General features: G+C 36.3%; 1 protein-coding gene across 1 annotated transcript; it reads left to right on the plus strand.

The window, feature by feature from the left end:
* Nucleotides 1-21,315, plus strand: LOC120009331 (protein MON2 homolog). The gene is made up of 44 exons (XM_038859876.1): nucleotides 1-324; nucleotides 1,060-1,245; nucleotides 2,606-2,695; nucleotides 3,560-3,633; nucleotides 3,777-3,932; nucleotides 4,203-4,323; nucleotides 4,501-4,556; nucleotides 5,011-5,065; nucleotides 5,203-5,259; nucleotides 5,381-5,482; nucleotides 5,605-5,685; nucleotides 5,804-5,856; nucleotides 6,944-7,013; nucleotides 7,684-7,747; nucleotides 7,855-8,003; nucleotides 8,086-8,213; nucleotides 8,299-8,356; nucleotides 8,488-8,585; nucleotides 8,774-8,858; nucleotides 9,044-9,109; nucleotides 9,191-9,250; nucleotides 10,225-10,311; nucleotides 10,646-10,832; nucleotides 11,535-11,578; nucleotides 11,657-11,788; nucleotides 11,876-12,007; nucleotides 12,111-12,163; nucleotides 12,258-12,306; nucleotides 12,473-12,531; nucleotides 13,451-13,590; nucleotides 13,705-13,880; nucleotides 14,385-14,513; nucleotides 14,599-14,684; nucleotides 14,793-14,908; nucleotides 15,002-15,114; nucleotides 15,333-15,456; nucleotides 15,729-15,850; nucleotides 15,970-16,156; nucleotides 16,236-16,461; nucleotides 17,482-17,806; nucleotides 18,485-18,624; nucleotides 18,960-19,084; nucleotides 19,189-19,393; nucleotides 20,808-21,315. Exons 1-44 carry the CDS (start codon nucleotides 220-222, stop codon nucleotides 20,914-20,916), a joined length of 4,980 nt encoding a protein of 1,659 aa, XP_038715804.1. The 5' UTR covers nucleotides 1-219; the 3' UTR covers nucleotides 20,917-21,315.
* Nucleotides 21,316-21,441: the final 126 nt, after the last annotated feature.

Genomic DNA, 21,441 nt, shown 5'->3' on the forward strand with positions numbered 1-21,441 from the left:
GGAGGGTATCAAGCCCAACCCATTCCTCACCTGACCGCGCTCCACACCGGTCTGAAGAAACACCCCGACGGGAGTCTTACTCACTTGCGTCAGATCTGCACCTTCAATCCTCTTCGGTCTCGATCCTCTCTGTCTTGACCTCTTTCCATTTATTTCGCACATCATTATATCTGTGTAGAAATCCTTGATCACTGACGGATTCGAATCGGAGGTTCAAAGATGGCTTTTATGGCCGTCTTGGAATCCGATCTTCGTGCTCTCTCTGCGGAGGCCCGCCGTCGATACCCCGCCGTTAAGGACGGCGCCGAACATGCAATTTTGAAGGTTAGCAATGTTGCGTACTGATCATATAAATATATGGAATTTGAGGTGAAAACTATTCTTTTCCTTCCATGGAATTGTGAAATTTCTATGTGGCAAGTTTGTTAAGGTTTGTTTGTGTAAGTTATTAGTGGTGTTTGGTGGATCAGCTTGTCAAATGCAGTTGAATTTGGAGTGAGTAACTTTTAAATTTTTTTGAAGTATGTTCTGTATGTAAGCTTGTTTGTGCTATGATGGTATGTAGTTTAGTTGGCCGTTGACATTTTTTTTTTCTGCTGGTTATACTTACAGTCTTTGTAACTTCTTAAATGGTGTCAATGAGTCAATCTTGTAGCCACTTGATTTACATGGGTGGCAGGCCGCCCTTCTTGGAATAAATCACTATTACATAGAAATATAGAATACTCCACTCAGTAAAGTAATGTAATTGTATTGAGCAGAGCTGAGTTGTGGATTAGGTTTTTTATTTTTTTAAGTTTTTCATTGGAAATATCTGTAAATTTATTTGTACACAGTTTCTCAGAAATTTGAACACAATTCAATTGATGTACATATATAACATGATTGAGAATTTCTGCATTTTGGTTGAATTATGCATGGCAATTGGTTATGATACTTGTTGAGCGAGAAATATAGTTTGTAGCTATGCATGATGCAATTTTAAGCATTATAACTAGAAGCAAAAATAATTTCAACTGGCATTGATTTTTTTGCTTCTGTTTCTTGGTATGATTGCAGCTTCGTTCGTTGTCAAGTCCCAGCGAAATTGCCTATAATGACGACATAATTCGGATTTTTTTGATGGCTTGCGAGGTCAGAGCTGTGAAGTTGAGTATTATTGGACTTTCATGTCTGCAGAAGCTCATATCGCATGATGCAGTTGCTCCATCAGCCTTAACGGAAATACTTTCTACGCTGAAAGATGTAAGCATACTCAAATTTGGCAGGCACATCATGGCCATTTTTGCACTCCTGAAATTAAACAATAAGTTACAGAATACCCTGTAGTTCAAGTGGCTGATAGATTCTTGTGTGACTACCGACTCCTGAGTTCAAATCCTTCATCAATTAAAAATAAATTACACAATAAGTTGTGTGGCGGATTTTATAAATGGAATATGAATACTATTCAATTTCTTCCTTACCCTTCAATTTCTTTGGGAACTAAAAGACTGCTTTGTAGAAATGTTTAGTTGTGAGCGAGGTGTTTGCTGATTCTCACTGTAAAACACTGGTTATGCTATATAATTTGAGGTGCTTGTGAGATAAAAACAATAGATTTTGACTAATAGGTTAGATCTGCTTAGTGCTCAGTGAAAGAAGAGAAATTGTTGTCTCAACACAGTTAGCATCCTTGAAAATTTTGTGGCAATTCATGGATTCAAGACCCTTCTGGGAGATTTCCTAGACACATGGCTTAAGATTCGTTGTTTTTGGCTCTTGGAAAGCTGTAACCCTGGTTTTTGTTCCATTCTACACTCCACTGATATCCCTTTTTTTTTTTTTTATTGTTTGTTCTTCTTGGTTGGTCACCCTTGGTGCCTCTTTATTAATTTATTTTTCTTTGTTTTCACTCAAGAAAAGACAAAAAAATCTGAAAGTGGCTTCCTTGTCATCAAACACCCTCATATTCCTTTCATACCAAGTGATGGTTGTATTATTTCCACTGGACCTTCAGATGCGAGACCAAGCTGCAAGCTTTATCTGAAAAGAGCTAGCCATAACCTAAGACATTCCACTTACACGAAGAGAAATATCTTAAAGATTTATTGTTCAAGCACAATGAGGAAGGATATGGTTGATGGATTCCACCTGAAGTTTCCTCGTTACTCCAAGAACTGCTTAAACTATAACTATCAATTTTACTGACTCTGATGTTTGCTGATTTTCATCATTTTTGGCTTGTTTTTTCCAAAGATTTTTATGTCGAATTGCCGGTTAATAATGAACCAGACTGAACATAGTTATTTCCTCAGAACCTTGCATACAACTGATGCTCGATCAGGAATGAATTTTGCAATGGTTAATCCTTAGATCTTTTTCTGGCAGAGAACAGGTAGTGATAGTTAGTAATGTGCTTATGGTTTAACTTTCAATTCCTTGGTGGCCCTAATAAAATCTGAGGTAAACAACGTTTATGATTTTTATGTTGCCGTTTTTGCCAAATTAGTGAGGTTTGTTCTTCTGCAATGAAATTTGCATGATGCTTTTGTCGTCTTGCGTTTTTTTTGATGAGCGCCAGTGAAGTTTGGAAGAGTCTTATATATGTTTCCCCTTTCTGCAGCATGCGGAAATGACTGATGAGACTGTTCAATTTAAGACACTACAGACCATCTTGATAATATTTCAGTCACGCTTACATCCCGAAAATGAGGTGATCATTGATTCATCTTATTTTTCTTTTCATATACTTGATATGCTATTTATTAATTTGTAAAAATGCAATGTACCATAACTGGAGTGGACATGTAAGCAAATTGGAACATATCAGTATAGGAAGAATGCTGTCCTGGGGAATTCGCGAGCACTCTGAAATATTCTGTGACAAACTGATTGTCTGCTATTGTGAATCATACATGTGAATTCTTTCATTTTGGTTCATGTGGAAAAACTTGGGGGACAGATTACAGAAAATCTGGTTCTATAACAGATCATATCAGGTCGTTTCAGCATTTCTAAACTTGTGGAACTATTATTTGAGCTGATATGAAAGTAGCATTAGAAGTTTCAGTACGTGGATTGCCAACTACCAGACCTTATTCTGAGTGACCTTCTAACCTTGTAAATGAATTTCTGCAATTTTTCATCATCTAGACGCTTTTGATTGATAAGAATGAGTTCGAATTATATGACTAGGTTTTTATCTTATGTGCGGCATATTGGATAGGAAACGCAAGATAAATTTATGGAATTAGTGTAACTATGATATCTGATGCGGTTAAGGAATGTGCTTTTTTGGCAACATACATCTGTTATGGTTTGAAAAAAATTATATAATGAACATTACAAATTAGATTCATTTGAGAGTTGAGACTGTAGATGTATAGTAAACTTTTACTCGAAACTACTCCACAGTATATGTCTGAGGCAACAAACTTTTGAAATATATATATACATAATATCAATAAAATCAATGATTTAAAATCAATTTTTCAAAATTTTTTCTTTCCATTATTCTCAAATTTTTGGTTGAGATCGGGGCATTATGTTCGTGGCTAAACTATTCTATATATCTCAGGACAACGTTTCTCAAGCTCTTTACATCTGTCTTCGGCTTCTTGAAAACAGTCGCTCCTCTGATAGTGTGCGCAAGTAAGTCTAATGATTGGCTTAACAGTGTTAATTGTTCAGAGGCCTTTCCACTATTCACCTTTTTTGTTAATGTAACATTCAGCAACTCCTGCGCTGTAATATAGGTCCAACAGTTCAATTGACATATTTGAGTTTTGTTTCAGTACTGCTGCAGCTACTTTTAGGCAGGCGATTGCTTTAATTTTTGATCATGTGGTTAGTGCCGAGTCTCTTCCGGTAGGGAAGTTTGGTTATGGGGGTCACATATCTCGATCCAATTCAGTTACTGGTGACGTGAATCGCAATATTAATTACTCTGAGTAAGTTATTCCCTATACATTTAATGCAACTTAAACCATTCTCTTCTTCATTATTATTTTCTTCTTTGCATTTTTATGTTTATATAGTCAGGAATACTTTATTTGCCTTAAACTGTCTGTAAATATCAGACATCACCTAAGCAGTAGTAACTTGAAGTTTCGATTGCTTTGTCACATATCATAAAGGACTGCGTGTTTATTTTTTTAATGATTTAATTATGTTTTGATTATGGCTATAGTGATATGCCTATATAACATAAATATGATTAGGTCACTGGGCCATGAATTTGTTTCTGGAGGGCCATCATCGATGAGAGAGATCCAGACAAATGTTGGAAAGCTTGGGCTTCGTTTACTGGAAGACTTGACAGCTCTTGCTGCAGGCGGATCTGTATGTGCTATATTGAAACTAGTAGATAGTTGTTACTATTCTTGAATGGATTTTCTATATTGTATATGACATGGGCTTCCTGAAGTTGTTTTATATGGGTTACGATACTGCTGTGGGGTGATACATTTTGTCAATCACAGTGACATCGTTGTCACTGACTTTGCCTTTACTTTACAGGCAATATGGTTACGCGTCAGTTCTCTTCAACGGACATTTGCACTTGAGATACTTGAGTGAGTTCTTCTTTCTTTCCAGTCTATTATTTTTCTTTTTGGTTTTGGTTTGCACGAGAGTTTTTAGAGTTGTGACTACTAGAGTAGCCTTTCGTTTTTCTTTCAGTTGTTTTTGATTCTCTGTTTACTTCTTATGCTTTCTTGTACCCTTTTTTTGAGTGCAACTCTCTTTATGCCCTAAAGTAAAATTTTCCTTTGCACTCTGAAAAAAAGAAAGAAAACTAGACCTATGTGTGGTCCTTATGAGAACGGGTGCTTGTTAACCATCATCACAGTACAATCACTACTATCCTGAAGGGTGTTATTAAGTTAGGGGTGCTTGTGTCTCATAATTAAGGGAGAACGACCATTACTTGAAGGGTTTGTTTTTAAAACTAACGTTTTCTGTTGGACGAGATCTATTTTTAATGATATTATTATTATTATTTTGATTTTCTACATTGTCTTTACGCAGATTTGTTCTCTCCAATTATGTGACTGTTTTCAGGACGTTGATTTCCTATGATCAGGTACATATGAGAGTATCTTGGCTAGGAATTTATTTTGCTTCCCCTCCCCCCCACCCCAAATCCTGTTATCTTGTTTATGCACGTTTTAAAGATTTTAAAGATACTCTAGCTGTAAGGTTTATGTTGAAATTCATCAGGTTTTGCGACACCAGATTTGCTCACTTTTAATGACCTCACTTCGTACTAATGCTGAGGTAACTCATCCATGGAACTTGTGCAACTGGATTTGTACATGCACTTAATTCTGTCTTTTGCGAAGTCTAAGAACTTTGCTGCTGTTGTTTGTATATTCTCTTTCCCATGATGTCAACTCAGCTTGAAGGAGAAACAGGGGAGCCTTCTTTTCGTCGTCTGGTTTTGCGATCAGTTGCTCATATCATCAGGCTTTACAGTTCCTCTCTTATCACTGAATGTGAAGTATGTTTTTGCTGGGAATTTTACTCAAAATTTGTTAGGTTGATGTGATCATTTCATCATTATACCTTTGTTGCTTTATTCTCCTAATAGCTCTATTAGAAAATTTGACTCTTAAACTGCAGGTTTTTCTTAGCATGCTGGTGAAGGTCATTTTCCTTGACTTGCCATTGTGGCATCGGATTCTTGTGCTTGAGATCTTAAGGGTAATAACTATGAAACAGGGGCAGTATTTTTTTATTTTTTATTTTTTATTTTTTGTGTTTGGTTGTTGTATTTGTTAATGAATTTGGCCAAAACTTTAATTAGACATAGTTATGACAGGGATTTTGTGTGGAAGCACGGACATTGCGAATTCTTTTTCAGAACTTTGATATGTAAGTTCACCAGTTTGGTTTCCATATAATGCTTTAGACTAGTTGTTGCGCCTTTAACACATTAATCATTCTGCCCCTTCGCTCTCTCTTTACATTTCTATGTGCCTTACTGTTTGCGCATCTCTGTGTGTGTGTGTATATTAGATCAGTGTGCCTGTGCATACATTTGTGTACACATGCCATGCTCCAGCACTCCTTCCTCTGTTAGCTAGTGACATGCTTTCGTTCTTTGCCATGATTGAATCCTAATTAGATGAGAAGCAACCATATGAGTTTGTTTATGAAGCAAGGTCCATTGGACTTTTCTTTGTCTAACTAGTGCACACGCTTTAACATCCTGGTGATTGAATCTTATTTAGGCGAGAGGAAACATTATAAGAGTAACAATGGATCAACAGTAAGCCTATTGAATATATCTATGACAAAAACTTTGTTTCTTAGCTATTGGTAGGGAGGAGGGACATTGTAAGAACTACCAAGGAGTTACTGTACACTATTTTTAGTCTAGGATCATAAAGTATTCAACACAGAAACAGAATGTACTGAAATGGCACATTTGATTGATTCTGCTTGATTTAAGATTTTTAAATTGGTATGTAAGGAAAATGAGTTAGGTCATGAAGATCAACTCATTGTTAATGTTGAAAAAGGCTAGGCTGCTTCTGCAGAATCATGTTGGCAGCAAGAACAGTTAAAATAAGAGCAATGAAAAAATTACTGAAAAGGCAATGTGATTTTCAATCCTAAAAGTCAATAAAAATGTTTCTGCCACATTTTATAATAATTTATTGTTGTAGTAGATATCTAGTTGGTCAAGATGAAGCTTGAATCGTCAACATTTTATTAAGTCATGGAGATCAAACAATATTTAACGTTGAAATTTGCTAGGGCTGCTTCTGCAGAATCTGTTGGCAGCAAGATGAAGATGCTATTATCTCCATTACCCAATAAAATGTGACATCTATAACAATAGCTACTTTTCCTGGCTTCTTGTTTGTTTGCTTCCCTCACCATCACCACCTTTATTTAATGGAGAGTCACAACTCCATAATGTTGCTTATTAATCCCTCTTGCATACCTCTTGTAGGAATCCAAAGAACACAAATGTTGTTGAGGGCATGGTTAAAGCTCTTGCACGAGTGGTTTCAAGTGTCCAGGTGAGAGATATTAGCCTTGTTTTTCCTCATTAAATTTCCCTTTGTTTCCATGGGGCATATTTTCAGATTATGGCACATGAGATGTTAAAAATTGCCTTTTAGAGAGCATATTTTAAGTTACGAAAATGATAAAGATCCCAGCAACTAGTATCTCAGCTATCCCAGCCATTGACTTGGACACACACGATACAAGTGAATTCGTGGGCTCCACATGTTCCACACTTCCACATGATGCACATGAAATCCTGTACATACCACTCAGCAGCGGGGATAATTGGGATACCAGCTGCTGGAATCCCTATTATAACTTTTTAAGTTATATGTTATGCCCATGTGTTTCCGTCTTGTGGAAGACTGCAATGGTATTATGCGCTCTGTGTTTTTGGATCAAGAAAATAAAAGAAATTATGTGCCTTGTGTTTGCGCTATGTCCTTATCTTCATTATCGGATATCATGCGGTTACCTTTTCTGCCATCTCTCTCGTGACCCATTAACATTACCATTGCCAGCTGCCTTTGATAGCACATTGATACAGTAGGGATGCATTAATGGAAAGTGACTGGTTTTGCTCATTGTTGATGTTTAATTAGAAAGAACATGAGAAATTTGGATTATACCTGTCAAAGCATAATTTGACTATTTTAACTAATATGAAATTCTAATTTTTAGATTCAAGAAACAAGCGAGGAGAGCCTGACAGCTGTTGCAGGGATGTTTAGCAGCAAGGCTAAGGGTATGTGCTCTTGTCTTTTGGTTGCATTTTGGAACTTTTGGATGTCATTTGCATGCCTGAACTTTAGATGCTTGCTCATAGGAGGTCACAGTTTCCACTTTTTGCAGGGATTGAATGGAGTCTTGATAATGATGCATCCAATACTGCTGTGTTGGTTGCCAGTGAGGCCCATGCTATAACTTTGGCAGTTGAAGGCCTGTTAGGTGTTGTCTTTACTGTTGCTACCTTGACAGATGAGGCAGTGGATGATGGGGAGGTAATATTTTTTCTTTTAAATGGTCGTGTCTTGTTTTATCTGGGTATCTAAAATTCATATTATTTTTTCATGGTACTACCAGCTGGAGTCCCCAAGATATGAGAATGATCCTTCAGCAAAATTAACGGGAAAAACTGCAATTCTCTGCATTGCAATGGTAGATTCATTTTGGTTGACAGTACTTGACGCATTATCCCTTATTTTGTCAAGGTTTGTCGAAATTTGCTACTTAAAGATGCCTAAATCAAAGAATAAAGTGAATTTATATGTTTCTGACTTCAAATTAATATTGAAGGTCTCAAGGTGAGGCCATTGTGTTGGAAATATTGAAGGGATATCAGGCATTTACTCAGGTAATCAAAGACTTGCTAACCATTCAAAAAGTAATTTTGTAGGTTTCTTTCGAGTCGTGGTCCTGTTGATGTTTTCTAAGTTGCATTTTACATTTCCAAAGATGGATGATGATGTTTTGTATTATTCACAGGCATGCGGGGTTCTTCATGCCGTAGAACCTTTAAACTCTTTTCTAGCATCTCTTTGCAAATTTACAATCCATTTTCCTAATGACGTGGAAAGGAAAAGGTACTAAGACTTGGATATCTATGATTTAGTTTAGGATTCCTGTACTTGTTTATGGCTTCTCTACTCCCATATCATGAGTGCTATATTTAGATTCTTTCTTGACAAATATTATAGTTTTTGTCTCTACTTCCAAAATTTTTATCCCCTGACAATGCAAAAATTCTGGATGAAAACTGAGATTTTTGCAGTTCGTTACAGTCTCCTAGTTCAAAACGTTCTGAACTGTTGCTGGATCTGAGGGATAGTGTTGTCCTCACTCCCAAGAATGTCCAGGTATTTGATATTTTCTATTCATGGTTTTTTATGTTCAACTCTTATCTTTTTTGACATGTATATATACCTGTTCCCTTGTCCTTTTTTTTTCTTCTCCTTTTTGGCTTTTTCAAAAGTGATTTATTTCTGATATCTGATTATTTATGTACTCTTTTTATGTGATTCTAATTGCTCATGCAACTCAGGCCTTGAGGACTCTCTTCAATGTTGCTCATCGATTGCACAATGTATTGGGCCCATCATGGGTTTTGGTATGCAAGACTCCTCTTAGTATACATTCTAATGCAGAAGGTATTTGTCAGATATAATTTGTCTTTGGCAAATTAATGTAGGTACTGGAAACCTTGGCAGCTCTAGACCGGGCAATCCACTCTCCACATGCCACCACACAGGTAATTCTGGATACTACCTTGTAGTGAAATTATGTGTCATACAAAAAAAAGATTTTTTAGTTTATCAAAGTGCTGTAGTCAAACTGCAACATGTGACAACTTTATGTTTTATTTTCTAAATCTGGTTCGATCTCACTAGCAAAGGAGAAACAGTTAGAGAATTGTTATCCAGAAGCACCATTGTCATTATAGTCAGTATTGATGAATTGCAGCTAGTTGGTTAATAAGTTCACCTAATTGCTTGCAGTTTGTACATATTATTCCTCTCTTTGACTTAGACCTTTTCATTTACACCATCATCTTCAAGCAAATTAAAGGGTGAAGTAGGCTCAGGAGGGGAGTGAGATTATGAAAACTGGATGATTTTGCGCCTTATTGTTGGTGGTTGAGATTTCAGCTTGATAAACATCTAAGGTGGCAAAAAGTTCTTTCATAGAAATCAGCTTACTTCTTCACTCAAAGAGCTTTTGAAGGCTCCCTCCAACTCTCTTCCAACATGAGATGAAGATATTTTGCATATATAATGAATCGTTTGACGTGACCGATAAAAGAAGGATTTTTGTGTGCACTTTGTAGGAGAGGCGCGATATATTAAAGGGGAATACAAGGCAATAGATTTTGAAGAAAGTTGGGATGTAAAAGAACGTGAAAGAGGAGGTTGTGGTAAATGGTACCAAAGAATACTTGGCAGAAATTAACACATAAATAGGGAGAGGAACACTATGGTTGCAGCTGTTAGCAGAGACTTTCATAGACAACCATAGACCCGACATTAAAGATGGAATAAGTAACTAAGGCTCGACCAAGGCCTGATAAACCAAACTAATAACTCTTTCCAGTAATGTATAGAAATACTGATTTGCTACTCATAAGAAGTGTAGATCAATCCCCAAATTAATAAAATTTGAACTTATCCACATATTCAACCTTCCCATTCTGCATCAAGTAGCTTATTACAGTGCATTTGCCCACAGGAGGTCTCTACGCCTGTTCCAAAGCTTACGAGAGAATCTTCTGGCCAATATAGTGATTTGAATATCCTCTCTTCTCTGAACTCCCAGGTAAGCAATGCCTCAGTTTTGTTGTTAGTAGCACAAGTATCTTTTTTTTTTATGAACTCTTCTGTGTTCATCGATTTAGCTTTTCATTTTTACGTTGGGCAGCTGTTTCATGTTTCTGGAAATCAGATAGAGAATGACATTTAGTTTTTCTCTTTCCTGAAAATGACTGCTTATCCAGACACTTTTCCAAACACTTTTGAAATTACTGTCCAATGTCGCACTTTTTTCTTCAAATGTTTGAAACTTGAAAATAGCAATATACATTGTCTCTAGTTAGTTTTTTTTTCCCCTTGACAGTTATGTGTTCTTACCTCATCTTTTATCATTTGCAAAGCTGTTTGAGAGTTCAGCACTGATGCACATATCTGCAGTCAAATCTCTTCTTTCTGCACTTCGTCAGCTGTCTCATCAATGTATGACTGCGACATCAGGTGCTTTTGGACCACAATTAAGTCAAAAAATTGGAAGCATCAGTTTTTCAGTTGAAAGAATGATATCCATTCTTGTCAATAATCTTCATAGTAAGTATTGCTTATGATTTTACAGAAGGTTGAGATTAAATGTAAGCTTTATGTCTTTGTTTTTTAAAATGTGAATTGCATGTATTATGATTCAGTTTAATTTTGTTTCAACTTTCAAGTGCATTGGTTTACATAATTTGTTCATGTTTCCTATGCTTTGTTTTCTTTTGTAAATGAGTTATCTAAAGTGGATTTAATTAAGAATTTCCTATTGTTTTTGTTTTATGAGCTTGCTCGCAATGACTGTAATTTTCTTAGCTGCCTGATCTCTGAAAGTTTTAATGATTTGCTTGAAAAATAGATTGGGTCGTCACTACCATTGTAGATATAATGATTTTTCTTGGTGTCTAATCCTTTAGCAAACTTTTTGGTTTTTAGTGTTCCCTTTGGTTTCCTTGGCACATACTGGTGTTTTTGGCCTGTTCATCTTGGCCAACCAGAACATCTAGATGGAAATATGCATATTGTGGTAAATAAAATAATATGAGTAAATCATGACTCTTCATATAGGAGTTATACTCATGGACCGTACTTCACAATTTTCTGCCAATTGGCTCTCAACTCTCTAGTATATATATAATTTTTTTTGCAGTACCATTTGCATATAGCTAGTTATACTCCATCTCATGTGATTAATGACTAATTTGTCTTATTTGCCTTACCTTCTCATTTACCGCTTCTCAATCAATCTACTCTCTACAGGAGCAGAACCATTGTGGGATCATGTTGTTGGCCACTTTCTTGAGGTGATGATGATACTTTTTCTGCTGATCTATAATCCTATCACCAAATATGTTTCTTGACAATGAAAAAAAAAACTGCAGCTTGCCGATGATTCCAATCAACACCTACGAAACATGGCTCTTGATGCATTAGATAAATCCATTTGTGCTGTTTTAGGTTCGGAACAGTTTCAGGACTACTCATCATCCAAATTTGAGGGGACAGCTCACAGTGTGAGAAACTTTCACCTTTTCATTGCTGGCATCCCCATGCTATATTGAGGATACGAATTAATTTGTCTCATCTTTGGCATTCTGTAGGACGAAACAAAACATGTGGAGTTTAAATCACTTGAATGTGCCGTTATATCTCCTTTGAGGGTTCTTTATTTTTCAAGTCAAAGCATTGATGTTCGTGCTGGATCCTTGAAAATTCTTCTGCATGCTTTAGAGGTATTATACTAGTGAAGACGTATCCAAATATTGTTTACTGTATTTTCTGTTTATGTTTGTTCCTAATGTTATTATTTTATTTTCTTTGCTTATTCTTTCTCAGAGGCATGGAGAAAAATTGCACCACAGTTGGCCTAATATTCTTGAGATGTTGAGGTCTGCCATCTACTTGATAATTTGCTTGCCATCACTTGCTCTTATAATGATTTAACTTCTCTATTTATATTTTATGTCTTCTACGTTCTTCTAGGTCTGTTGCTGATGCATCAGAGAAGGATCTTGTCACTCTTGGCTTCCAGGTCAGAAACAGAGACTAGCTTAAAATTTTCTGCAATGATGCAAAAATCTATTGTGATTTATGGATTTGAGCGCTCGGGCTCACATGAACTGAGTCCATGTCTATATACGTCAATGTTATGACGCTGCAGTTTAAGCTCAATCTGCCAAATCTGATATTTTTTGCAGTGCCTTCGCATCATTATGAATGATGGCCTTTCCGCAATACCTGCAGAGTGCCTTCCTGTGTAAGATTCCAAATTAGCATCTTCAATAGTATTTATAAACTTTTTTTCCACTGCCAAAGAAACGTTATATCCCTTCGCAAACACACTACTCTTTTTCTTTGTCTCACTGTCATTATCTTTTGGTGTCAATATGCGTCATTATATTTTGGTGTCAATATGCATATTTGTCAGCTTAAATTTATGCATTCTCATTCGTTTAGGCTTAGGATTTTGTATTTTTATGTACATTTATTAGTTAATGCCTTAGATATTAAAAGAATCAAGACCATCTCAATGTGTAATTAACAGAGCAATGGAATTTTACTCACTGTACTGCATAACAAATAAATAACTTGTCATCATCTGTTCCTATCTCGATTGCTTAGTGCACTTTGATCAATCCATACCTTTTTGATTAAGATACTGGTAATGTTTTTGTGCACGGATATCATTTGTTATACTTTTGGATCTTCTCTGACAATAAGGATTCTTGATAAAACTTAGGTGGGAATTTTAAGCAATTAAAATTTAAAGAGGTGGTAGTCTGAGTTCGATTGTTAACTAGGTTCAGATTGAGCCAAGTGTATAGAGGGATATTGAGCAATTTGTGTTCAAAGAAAAATGAAGATTGAGCTACATAAGGTGACTTAAGGCAAATTCAGAAACTATGTCGTAGTACAAAAAGTTGTTGATTTCTTTAAAAAAAAATTAAACATATATAATTGATCATTGCGGACGTGTGATTTGAATAGGGGATGTATTGCTGCTGTCATATAGGAGATTTGGAGATCATGTTTTACTGATGCTTCCTTGATGTCTGAATTGCTGCTGGCATTATCGCATTTAAAGTTGTTAATGTTGGTTATGGAAAGATGACAACTACAATTGGGACTTTGAACACTCTTTCTTGTTATTCTAGTTTTGATCTGGGTTTTTGCAGATGCATAGATGTTACTGGAGCATACAGTGCCCAAATGACAGAGTTGAATATCAGCTTGACAGCGATAGGCCTCTTGTGGACTACAACTGATTTTATTGCTAAGGGTCTTTTAAATGGGCCAGTAGAGGAAAAGGAAACAGGTTAAACTGCGACTACGAATTTTTTAGTTTGTCATTACTCTACTTGTCACAGGTTGTCTCTTCATATTAGACATCCAGGGATGTTTTCGTCCTAACTCTGGTATGTTGTTACAGAAACTGCAGATGCTATTCTAGAAGGCACTGAGGTTGAAAAGGTGGACAAACAGGCAGTCGTCTTGGACAATCAAGTGAATGACCAAGTGTCTGCTGTAAATACTTTGAATCATGACAAGCTTCTGTTTTCTGTCTTCTCCCTGCTTCAAAAACTTGGAGCTGATGAGAGACCAGAGGTACACTAGATCATCCACGATAGTGGACTTCTTTTTTTTCTCTTTCCTCGTATTTGTTACTCCAAGTTCAGGATATAAACCAGTTCATATTAAATTTGTTAAAAGTTTGTGCTTAACCGTCAATTAATGTCCTACCTCTCAAAAACTTTTCTTGGTTGTGTGTTTGCTATGCTAGTTTTGATTTTTATTTAGGAACTGTGTCTTCTATTAGCCAAATGTCGTTCAGACTATATTGGCCCCTTAGTTTTAGTTGTTTTATTATGATGAGTAGAAGTTGTTTGTCACTGAATAATCAAGAAGAGAGTTTCGTCAAAGCAGTTTGTTAACTAGAATTTTGTTTCATATAGTATGATGATAGCTTTTTATGTTTTTCCAAATAATACTCCACTTCTGGTGCTCAGATCCTTTTCACTGCTCCCAACTAAGAGATCATATAAATTATTGTCATACTGATGTCTGCTTAATATGAAAAGAATTTCTGTCATTAAGCCATTTTATATTCAGGTCAGGAATTCTGCTGTTAGAACACTCTTTCAAACTCTTGGGAGTCATGGACAAAAGCTCTCTAAAAGTATGTGGGAGGATTGTTTTTGGAATTACGTTTTGCCTGCATTAGACCGTGCATCACATATGGTGAGCTGATGTTGATATAGAATATTACATTAGTTGCTTTTTTATGTTCCCTGCTTCAACTGATTTAGATTTTTTCTTCTCTTAGGCTGCAACTTCATCAAAAGATGAGTGGCATGGGAAAGAACTTGGGACTCGTGGAGGAAAAGCAGTTCACATGCTGATACATCATAGGTATCTCTCATTTTGAGCTTTCCAAAATGTTTTGGTTTTTCCTTGTACTAACTCTGTCTGTGTGTCTGTCCCTTTCTCTCACTCCTTTTGGGAACATGATGTTTACAGTCGAAACACAGCTCAGAAACAATGGGATGAGACACTTGTTCTTGTCCTTGGTGGAATAGCACGTCTTTTACGTTCTTTCTTTCCTTCCCTCAGTAGTTTAAGCAATTTCTGGTCAGGTAGATGATGATTAAATTCTGACGTCATGGATATTTTATTATTCTCTCTATTTTCCTGAATCTCTATCGATGCCAAACGATGTTTGTGTTCAGGCTGGGAAACCTTGCTTCTTTCTGTGAAGAGCAGCATGTTAAATGGTAGTAAAGAGGTTTCTCTTGCGGCTATAAATTGTTTGCAAACAACTGTTCTTTCTCATTCCCTCAAGGTAATTATGAAATTGTCGAAAGTTGAGATATTGTTCCATATGTTATTTGAAGTGTTGCTAACTAATATATTCTTTCTGGCATTATTATTTTTTTTGTCTTATATACAGTATGTTGTATTTAATCAGCAATTGACATTTCATGTGGGCATCATCAACGAACATACACTAATTGTTCTATAAGCACTAAATGTTCTCTTAAAAAATTATAATGGTTGCAGGGGAACTTGTCAATGCCATACCTTTCCTCTGTACTTCATGTTTACGAGTTTGTTCTTCAGAAGTCACCATACTATAGTGGTGATGCAGCAAGCAAGGTGAAGCAGGAAATTCTACATGGTCTTGGTAATGCATTTCATCAGTTTGAAATTTCAAGTTACACTTACAAACAAGAAGCTCAATGCAATAACTTTACTAAAATTTGAATTTCATTACTTGTGAATCTTAGACAAGTAAGCTAATGCTTGTGGCTTTCATTTGTCACTTTGCTTGGTTAATAAGCATTTGCTTAGCAACGGCATTTATCAACAATGAACTTATTACAATATTTATGTTTTGAATCTCTTTACAGATTGCTTCAGTTTGCTTACATTTTTTTTTTCTGGATCTCTTAATAGGAGAATTGTATGTGCAAGCACAAAGGATGTTTGATGATCTCATGTTTACACAGTTACTAGCAATCATAGATTTGACGATAAAGCAAACAATAAGTGTGAATGATAACTTCGAAAGCGAATATGTGAGTCAACTTATGCTGTCAAAATTCTTTTCCTTTTGAGGTTGTTTCTTACCCTGAATGTTTCCAGTGAAGTACATGGAAAGTAACCTGTATTGTGAATTTATGTTGCTTTTTGCCAGGGACATGTCCCCCCTGTGCTACGTAGTGTACTGGAAGTCTTGCCTCTACTATGTCCAACGGAGCAAATGTCTTCAATGTGGCTTATTCTTCTTCGGCAGCTTTTGCAGTATCTTCCTAGACCAGATTTGCCTTTGCAGAATGGGGAGAATGTTTCAGAACAGAGCAGTACAACTGATACTATCATGAGTAAGCAGATTTATCCCTTTAAAGGTTTATTATAACTTAGGCGAACAAGATGTTTGAATTTCACTCAACATTTTTGTAGACTCCAATACAAAGACGAAGTATGAGATGCCCAGCAGTACTGCTTCTATGTTACCGAACAAAGATGAAGCTGCTTCTCATAGTTCTGGATTGTCTACTATGACAGCTGTTATCCCGAGCTATATGTTTGCTGAAAAGCTTGTTTCATTATTGGTGGATCTTTTCTTACTGGCTCCACTGGTTGAAAAGTATATAATGTTTCCTGAAATTGTTCAAAGCCTTGGAAGGTACAGCATACTTGGTTCTTCTACAATTAATGTGCTTTGTCAAGATTACTCTATTGTACTCATCTCTACTCCAACCTTTAGATGGCCCTTTTCAATAACCATCTTCCCTGATTAATTTGGTCATTAAATAGAGGAACAATTCATTACAATATCCAATCTATATACAATTAAAGTGTGAAAAACAATCTAGTGGATCTGCATATGGTGCAATTGAAGGAAGCAATTAATTTTCAGTAACATGCATCCAATTGAGATGAAGTAGCAAGCATCATCAATTTTTAACGCATAAGGATTTGATTTTTCTTCTTTCATATTTCATGGCATATTATCATCTTATCCATTAATCATAAATTAATAAAGACAATTTATGCCAGTCATCTGAATCAAATTTGATGCTTCTACATGATTAGTTGGGCACTTGATGAAAGTATCAGGTCATCTCAAAGATGAAATGCTAGCAGCACCATTTGGGCAAAAGTCTTTGACTTCCTATCATATTTCTGTGACATATGATCGTCCGATTGATTAATGATAAATTAATGAAGACAATGTTTATTCAACTGTATCAAATGTGATGATGCTATATACTCAGATAGTCAGATGTTTGATAAGATTATTTGGTTATCTTATTAAATGTCGAGCATCTGTGGCCCCATTGTCATTTTTTATTATTGATGAATGCTTCCTATATCACACAGTTATCCTGATTACTTTGTATTGTTTTTTGGATGTCATGCTTTTTTTTTTTAATTATTATTATTAAAGTTAGGGGGGACTCAGACTTGGGACATTGCGATTGTTCAAGTCCTAAGGAGTAGGCTACCACCTAGGCCAAGAGCTCCTTGGTTACCACATTGCGATAGTTCAAGTCCTAAGGATTAGGCTACCAATAGGCCAGGAGCTCATTGGTTACCACTTTATTATTGTTACAATTCAATGGGTCAAATACTTTTCCGTTGCTAGTTGCTGTCTTCTAGACTTTGTTAAAAGTAAACTAATACTGCTGACTTTACTCTTTAGGTGTATGACAACAAGAAGAGACAATCCAGATGGTTCACTTTGGCGATTAGCGGTTGAAGGTTTCAATCGTGTTCTTGCTGATGATGCCAATAAATTTTCCACGAACTCTGGACCAGATTTGAGAATCAGTAAACCTGCAAGAATGCGTATCTGGAAAGAAGTTGCAGACGTTTATGAAATATTCCTTGTTGGTTACTGTGGGCGTGCTATTCCTTCAAATTCTCTATCAGCTGTTACCCTCAAGGCTGATGAGTTTCTCGAGATGACCATGTTGAACATTCTAGGGGAAAGGATTCTTAAGTCCCCGATTGATACACCTCGTGATGTAAATTTCTCTGTTCTAAACGCAAATATTTTTCTAGGGTTCTCTTTTAGGCTGGGAAAGAGTGGGCAGCAGGTGAAGGTTTTAAATGTAGACGAAGGTATTGGGAGCTCATGTTTATGCTGCCTCAGTAGATTGAGTTCACTTAGTCCAGGCCAATGGTATTTGTGTGAGTCGAGATAGTACTAGGCAGTTGTGCATCAGAAGTTACCTAGCTCCCCTAACAAGTATCACTATGTCATGTAAACTGCTCTGCATGCGTTTTAACATTACGTGTCTTACATTATATACTTTATCCCGTAGAGATATATTGCTTCTTTCGTACAGTAAATACTCTCCCCGCCAAAATCCAATGCTTAAGGTGGAACCTATTTTAGGGTTAAGATCATAAGTTTTGAACACAGCCCTCCAAATACACCCTGAAATTCATATGTAGTTTTGCAATAGAAAAGGTCATCTTAGGTTGTGTTCTTTTGGGGAGAGTGTGATAGGAGCTGTGAAACTATTCCAATTCAGAATACGAATCATATTATTGTAATCTTTATCTTCTGCAATATCCAAATGGGATCATTTTCGGTGGCTCTTACTGTCACTTGTCCATTTTAAGTATCCATTTTAAGTATCCATTTGCAATCAACTCCTTATTCATTCTTTTTTCTTCATTTGTTGATTGATTTTCAGATTCTGCAACGGCTAGTTTCGACAATTGATCGATGTGCATCACGCACATGTTCTTTGCCTATTGAAACTGTGGAATTGATGCCCTCTCATTGTAGCAGATTTTCCTTGGGTTGCTTACAGACATTATTTTCTTTAAGCAGGTAAAGATCACCGCCTTTTTTTGCGATCCTCAAGATTTCAGCCATATAAATCTTTAAGATGTGGACATAAAGTTTCTTATGGCTTCCATTACTTTTTTTTGGTGTTCTTGATCATCTACCTTATAGCAGCCTCCTTGCGTAGATTTCACTTTGGAACGTTCATTTTCTTCCATCAACTAAAGTTTGCATCATGTTGCTCCCTTACCTTCGGTTTCGTTAATGATCCGTAATCAACATTCTGTTAGACAACAAAATTAAGATACAATCAGGCTCTGCACTAAAACATCTCTTATTATTCTAAACTTGACTGTATATTATTCTTTGTCCATTCTCAGTCATGACAATGGAGATGGTCATTGGAGCTTGACAAGAGCTGAAGTGAGCGAAATCTCGATCAAGATACTTTTAGCCAGATGCCAGTTCATTTTGAACAAATTTCTTATTGATGAGAACGAACTAAGTGCGCAGCTCCCATCCTTCAGAACAACCAAATATTATATTGTTCTTCAAGTTTATTTCATGGAGTAGGTTGTACCCTGCTTAACTATCTAACTATTGCTGCAGTTCAACGGGCATTACCTCTCGCAAGGCTAGAAGAAATTTTTTTCGTCCTTCAGGAACTGGCTCGTTTAGTAATTCATCCGGACACGGCATCTATTCTTCCTTTACATCCTAATTTGAAAAATGGCCTAGGAGACAAAAGGAATAGTGACACACATCCGCATCTGCTTGTGCTACTTCCCTCCTTTTCTGAGCTCATTATATCAAGGTACGGCAATGGTTTTCTTGGATTAAATTATTGTTTCATTGATAAAATGGGTTTGGAATAGCATTTTTTTTTGAGTGATATTGTGGGGCATTTTTGGGATTTATGTTATTTCCACTAAAGCACTGATTTTGTCTGCCTCTTACCATGCCCCACCCAGACCTATTGAATGGCTTTCTCAGAATCGATTGCACAATTTTTTTGCTAATGTTTAATATGACATTGGTTTTATTCCATCTGGGTCTTATTGGCAAGGATTGTATTGTTACTCATTTTTCCAGACTAGGTGAATCTCTGTTCTGTAGCGCAATGGCAGCAAATCAATGTTTTTCAATCAATAGAGAGGGGCTGTGGGCTCGAGAGGAATATAGCAAAAAGTGTTTCTAAATCATGTAGGGAGGACTGTGTTGTTTGAGGGTAGTTAGGTTTCATAAAGAGAGTTGTTAAGTAATATGGTCAAGGAAGGGCATGAAATCACTGAATTTAATGTGGAAGAGTGCTTTCCTATTAGATTCTTGTTGAGATTAGTTGCTTTGACATTCAACCCAATAAGTTAACTTGTTGGGTTGAGACTTTTCAAATTATATATATGTGTGTGTATTCTAAGTTTCTAACACTCTCCCTCACATATGGGCTGGACAACTCCGACGACCCAACACTTGCACAACAAACAAGACTGAACACTAGGAAAAGACCCACAATTGGGGCAATAATAAATGGGAGTTTAAATTGCAGAAGCTAAGGTTTGATACCAAGACCTTCTGCTCTGGTATCATGTTGAGATTAGTTACTTTGCCATTCAAACCATAAGTTCAACTTGTTGGGTCGAAGCTTTTCACATCATTTATATTTCTATCCTTTTTCAAAGTGTTTCAGGACATTACTTTTAGACTAACCATGCTATGGAGTTGCATGTAGATTCTTATACATATACTGGGTAATCAGCAAAGATTATCCGCATAATGAGCTTGGTTGAGATGCATGATCATGGTTGAGATGCATGATCATGTAAGGCAAGAATAACTACATCATTGAAATCCAAAAAGCTGTCTGAGAAAACTATTTGCATTTTAGGGCGTTTGATTGCGTAGGAGTTAGCAGGAACACCTTTTCTTTTCTTTATATGCGGTCTGAATTAAGTTTACTGCTGGGATGAGCAAACTTGCCGTGTTAAAGCTAGAAAGCTGGTAATGCTGTGTGATTTGCAGAAAACATCAATAAATGTATTGAATAGCGATAATATCAAAACTTTTTGCTTCCTTTTTCATATAATTCATGAAGATTCTCGCTGTTCCTACTCAGCTATGTTAAACACGTCTGTGTAAGATGCATAAACAGAATGGCATACCTCTAAGAATATAATAATAAATCTCCATGCAGTCTATTTATGTTTACCTGATATTCTGCGCTTTGGCAGGGAAGCCCGGGTGAGAGAGCTTGTACAAGTCTTATTTAGACTCATTGCCAAAGAACTTGCTCTTGAAAATTTTGCGTCGCCCGTTGATGCATGGTCGAATGCATATTGACACAGGCCAACTATATTAATTCGACATGTTATTTTTTGTCGATAGAAGTTATAGCTGAGGAATTTTTTCCGTGTCCTCATCCTTCTATACCATGTACCTTAGTTATATGTACAATGTAGGATAAGTGCCAGTTTGTTGTATTTAAACTCCAACTCTGATTAATTCCTTCCCCATTTCTTGATTGAGGCATTTTGTATAGAATGTACACAATTTTGTAGGTTGAAAAATCAAAAATGGGTTCACGTTCATATGAAAGGGGAGGGAATAAGGAGCTTGCTCCTTGCTGGTTTGAAAGTGTAAAGATGGTTTAAGAGATGATTCAATTCTCTACCAATGATGTTGTTTTCCCTTCACAGATGGGGAATTTGGAGGTTGTAGTTTTCCAACCTACTAAAATTGTTCAAGAACTTCCAATTGTATTCTTTCAATAATTGTTTTAGCATCTACATTAAAATCTTGGAGGAGAAGCTTTGAAAGAACCTCTTAGCAATCCTTTTGTATTCTGCAGTTACATATTTCCTCTAT

This window comes from Tripterygium wilfordii, chromosome 11 (assembly GCF_013401445.1).
Source record: "Tripterygium wilfordii isolate XIE 37 chromosome 11, ASM1340144v1, whole genome shotgun sequence".
Taxonomy (NCBI): Eukaryota; Viridiplantae; Streptophyta; class Magnoliopsida; order Celastrales; family Celastraceae; genus Tripterygium; species Tripterygium wilfordii.

Bases quoted from the DNA above. Each gene is read 5' to 3' on its own strand.
- LOC120009331 (XM_038859876.1), top strand. From the start codon at position 220: ATGGCTTTTATGGCCGTCTTGGAATCCGATCTTCGTGCTCTCTCTGCG. The intron at 3,933-4,202 runs GTAAGTTATTCC...AAATATGATTAG, and splicing joins CGCAATATTAATTACTCTGA to GTCACTGGGCCATGAATTTG. The intron at 13,591-13,704 runs GTTAAACTGCGA...ATGTTGTTACAG, and splicing joins AGTAGAGGAAAAGGAAACAG to AAACTGCAGATGCTATTCTA.